Below are 4791 nucleotides of genomic sequence, written 5' to 3' on the forward strand. Positions count from 1 at the left end.
ATTGAAGGTCCATAAAGACAGAGGTTTAACATGGCCACATACACTGGTTCAGTCATAAGCATGACGTCACAAATTTTGCTGACATTGAAGCAATGACACTCCTGTGGTTCTGATCCTATATTTATGGAGGTTTAAAGAAACCAGGTTTCCACAGCTGACTTGGGGTCACTTTTCAACACAGCACAGTGCCTCTCTCACATAGTAGATAAGCAAGTATCTGTTGACTTGAACACCTTTTAAAAATGCAGTTTCCGACCTTCACAAAAGTGTCTAACTTTTTCGAAGTTTCGAAAATAAGTCTCATGTATGCAACGGTTGGCAAGTCATGGATGAAAATGATCTCCAACTTAATATGCTGAAAAGAGACATAAATATCAACATTGTAGGCAGCTGGGTTGAAAATAACATTTCTAGGATCACATTGTGGCAGACACTGTTGGCTGCCTTTTCTCTGTCCCCTCACACCCCTTCTTCCCAGCTGGCAGGGGAGAGGGGTTCTCTTTGGGTGCTGACCATTCTGTGCTCGGGGAAGGGGATGAATGTCGACTGATTAGAACTTGCTATGATAGTTCCCTTCCCCTGGCCAGTGGTGGGTTTAGACATGAGCCTGTGACACAACCTGGCCGAAGAAAATAAGGGGACAGCTTACATCTTGGAGAAAGGCTTCTCAAAAAGATGTCCCTCCCCAATAGACACTTGAAGACAAACTGTCCTTTTTTGCTTTTGCACATGACTGCTTGAGGATGTGATGTCTGGAGCTGTGGCAGCCACCCTGTGACATAAAGCTCAAATGCTGAGCATAGCGGAGGGAAAGGAGCTGGGTGATTGCTTGGCTGAAGGAACAAACTCTGGAACTTCCTACTTCTGGGCTCATTAACGGAGATAGAAAACTTCCATCGTTTGAGGTCATTTTTGCTGGATATTCTGTTAGTCTCAGTCAAAGACTCCCAATACATGCAATTCTAAAATTTTCTTCAAACGTTATTCTTCTTCCCGAAGTATTTAGAATACGAAATTAAAAACCCATTTTCCCGAAGTTACTGTGATTACAAGGCGTTAGACACGCCGTGTAACCATTTTTCATAACCTGTTTATTAGCTTTAAAATTCAGATTAAAAGAGAAATAGAGTAGCTTTACCTGAGAAACTATATGTGATCTGATTAAATTTCTGTACTTGATGTACTGTTACTACATCATGTTTTCCTATTTTATACCTTGCACATTCAGCGAGCACAACTTTATATGGGAATTAACCTTACCTCTAAAATCTCGCACCTGGTATTATATCCATGCGGAATTAAAGGCTCAGTTCCCATCTCCTCTAATTAAAATGATCTATTCCAGGCTGGCTGTGCAGCCCTGCACAAGAATGTAAGCCCCCAGCTCCTCTTCCCAAAGCCTCTGGAGTTGTTCAAAATCACATTCTCTGAAGAGAATAAGTTTTTTCTTTGAATCTTTCCAATAGAAACTTCTAAAGGGCAGGAATTTATTTTATTTTATACCAAGTACCTTCTATGTGCCAAGCATTCGTTAGGTGTCAGAGACAACAGTAACAGTGTGCATGCACACATGCGCACACGTGTGCGCGTGCACACACACACACACACACACACACGCACACCACCAATCACAGGGATTCAGGACCCACGATCTATGATGCCGGCTGTATACCATATCATACATAACCCTGGCATAATTCTGTTCTGGCCTCTGTGGGAGCCACTGCAAAATCCAACACAGTGGCCTGCAAGAGGCCCAGGTATTCAGTTCGCTTTTCTCCCCCCTCAGGCCCACTGTGTCTTTAGGAACCTGTCATCCTCTCCTGATACCTGGCAAAGACTTCACTTCACTCACAAAACTAAAAACAGGCAGGGCTGGTGTAGGGATCTGCCTAGCACAGGCCTCAAGTCTGTCATGAAGGGCGTGAGAAGAAGACAGTGACGGCTGTGCTGTCCTTCGTCTGCTGGGCACCTAGTATGGGCCCAGCCCAGGAACCACAACAAGAGTCACCATTATACCAACAGATACTGGCAGGAGGCCATGGGAGAAAAGACTCAAATGCCAGTCCCTACTACCAGAGTCCCCAACACTCGGGCCAGGGACCGGTACCGGTTTGTGGCCTGTTAGGAACCGGGCCGCACAGCAGGAGGTGAGCGGGGAGCGAGCGAAGCTTCATCTGTACCTGCAGCCGCTCCCCAGCGCCAGCATCACCGCCTCAGCTCCGCCTCAGATCCTCAGGTGTTAGATTCTCATAGGAGCGCCGGTGCCTGGTGCCAAAAAGGTTGGGGACCGCTGCTCTACACTTTACCACGTGAGGAAACCGAGGGCCAGGATGGGCAGGCACCAGAGCTCAGGGCCCCTGACTTTGGGCTCATGGCACTGGCCCAGCAGGTCCAGTCATCTCGAGAGAGATGTCTCCACAGGCCCATAATGCAGATGGGAGGCTCTCTCTCCCGAAAGAAGAGGCTCAGAGCTCCCTCCACCCCATTTCCTCCCTAGTCATGACATTGACCTTAGCCAAAGAGAATTCCTTTCAAGATGGTGGAAGCCTAGGCCTTCAGCGTTTGTCAGGGCAGAGGTGGCTCTCCTCACCACCAAGGACAATGTGGCAGGGAGGTGGGAGAAAGTGGTTTTCAGGAGTCTGTTCTCCTATCCGCAAACAAAGAGAAAGCCACTGCCACCATCGCCACCCGGCCTGACAGGCTCCTGGAGTCAGCAGCCTAACAGCGTGCAGTGTATGTACCACCCCCTCAGCCTGGCAAGGGCTCAGCTCCTCTCAGGGTTCAGTTTGGAAAAACCCCTGCCAGGGAAGAGTGGGCCGCCCAAAGTTTCCCCAAGGCAGGGTCTCCTGGGGCAACAGACGCTCCGCTTCCACTCGAGGCACTTGGTGTCTATCTGAGCATTTGGGATAGAGGACAATAATTATGTTTAGGGAAGCAATTTTCTAAACCTAGGATTTTGATTTGGCAAGTAGAATGTCTGCTGCTCTGCAGACACTGAAGAACAAAATGATTTTCTAAGCAGCCGGTACCATTTTCTGAATAACGGAACCCACATTACCCATTCACTGCCACCTCTGGTGACAACGATGAGAACTAGTTTTATGTCATTAGCAATTTTTGACTTTTAAATGCAAGTGCTCCCATTCTTGGGACACCTTCTCAATCCACTTTCTGCATTTATGGGGCGTCAGCTGCAGCTGTGTGAAAGCTGGACGCCCGCAGGCTGCACCCCACACCTCCCCGCCATGTTCCAGGAAAGGCAGGGAGAGCAGGGCTCCCCTTCCTAACACAGAGGCCTGGGGCAAGGGGCTCCCACTTTCCTTCTCCTTTGCCTCTCCCCCTGTGCAAAGTCTACACTGTCTCCTCCTGAATGGCATCTGTCAGCCTGGCTCCCCTCTGCAGAGTCTCTTTGTCCAAGTCTTCCTCAGGCCCCTGCGCGGCTGTAGCTCATGGCCCTCCCCGCCACTCCTGCGTGGCACAGCAGTGCCTCACCTCTGGTCTCTCTGGCAGAAGTGAAAAGGGGACACAGAGCCCTCTCCCAGGACAGGGCTGGGCAGGTAGACCTCTCAGGAGGGGGCAGGACAGAAATGCATTTGCTAAAGCCAATTATAAAGCACTATAAATGTGGAACCATGTAAAACAAAATATGTCAAAACGTTCCTTAGCCACGTCACATACATTCGCTCACAGCAATGCAAGGGCTTCGCACAAGCAGGGGGGCCCTGCAGAGTCCAGCAGCAGCCCACACTTCCCGCGGATGGGACACCCACCTATTTGTTCGATGAGGTTCCTCCAGGAGTCGGCGGGAATGGGGTGGATCCTTTGCAGGGCCTCTGTGAGCGTGGTGGGGCTGTCGGCCAGCGCCGGGCACTCCTCGGGCGTGGTCCCATTTCCCGGGGTGGAGGACGACTCGCTGCCAGAAAGAAGCAGAGGCAGGTCGGTTATTTTTAAGCGACGACACATCTCGGCGGGCTGGCGAGAGGAATCCGCACAGGGGGCCCTGGCCAGCTGGACCCGCGGGGACTGTCCAGGCTGAGCGGCCGCAGAGGCCACCGCCCCTCCAGGCCAGGCGGGCCCCACAGGCCCTCTCTGTCACCGAACCAGGGCGCGACCGGGTGATTCATTCCCACACCAGCCCGCCCAAACCTTCGTGTTTTCGGAGCTCTAGGGCAGGCGTCGGAAACTTGGCGCGCCTTGCCCGCTCCGCGGCGCCGCCCGGACACCCCGACGGGTCCAGCGGCAAGGAGTCCAGCCGGCGCTGCGCACCCCGTGCAGCCCGCAGTCACCCGGTCCCCTTTAGGCTCCGGTGCTCCCGTCCCAGGGCCCTGCGACGCAGAGAGGGGACGCGGAGCGGGATGCGCGCACCCAGGGCGCCTGGGAGACGCCCCGGGGCAGGGGCGAGGGCGTCGGCTGTCCTGGCCCAACGCACCCTCAACCCCAACGCACCCCCAACCCGAGGCGGATGCCGGCACAACGGGGGCTGCTGGTGGCGAGGTGGGGCATAGGCCGTGGGTGTCGGCGTCCCTGGTCGAGGATGCGAGCTGGGGCCAAAGACTCGCGGGGGAGACGCGTGGGGGTCGGGACCGCCGCTCGTCCTCACCTGCCGGGCAGGTGTCCCGCAGCCGAGTCGCGCGCGTCGCTCTCCGAGGTGGAGCTGTCGTGGTCCACCGCGCAAGCTGCGCTGAAAGCTGCTGCCAGCAGCTCCATGGGGGCCGGCGGCCTGGCGGGCGCTGGCGCGGGGTAGGGGGCCACGCTTGGGGCCCGGAGCCGGGCCGGGGACAACGAGCG

The 4791-nt window shown here is 54.1% G+C and overlaps 1 protein-coding gene across 1 annotated transcript in view; it reads right to left on the minus strand.

Annotated features, from left to right (window-relative positions):
- Positions 1-4785, minus strand: part of NGEF (neuronal guanine nucleotide exchange factor) — a 34003-nt gene extending 29218 nt beyond the window's left edge. Inside the window, exons 1-2 of the mRNA XM_011380873.1 lie at positions 4604-4785; positions 3774-3916 (exon numbers count right to left, since the gene is read on the minus strand). Coding sequence (XP_011379175.1) covers positions 3774-3916; positions 4604-4710 — 250 coding nt within the window. The 5' untranslated portion in view covers positions 4711-4785. The remainder of the gene's footprint in view (positions 1-3773; positions 3917-4603) is intronic.
- Positions 4786-4791: the final 6 nt, after the last annotated feature.

This window comes from Pteropus vampyrus, unplaced genomic scaffold (assembly GCF_000151845.1).
Source record: "Pteropus vampyrus isolate Shadow unplaced genomic scaffold, Pvam_2.0 Scaffold411, whole genome shotgun sequence".
NCBI lineage: Eukaryota > Metazoa > Chordata > Mammalia > Chiroptera > Pteropodidae > Pteropus > Pteropus vampyrus.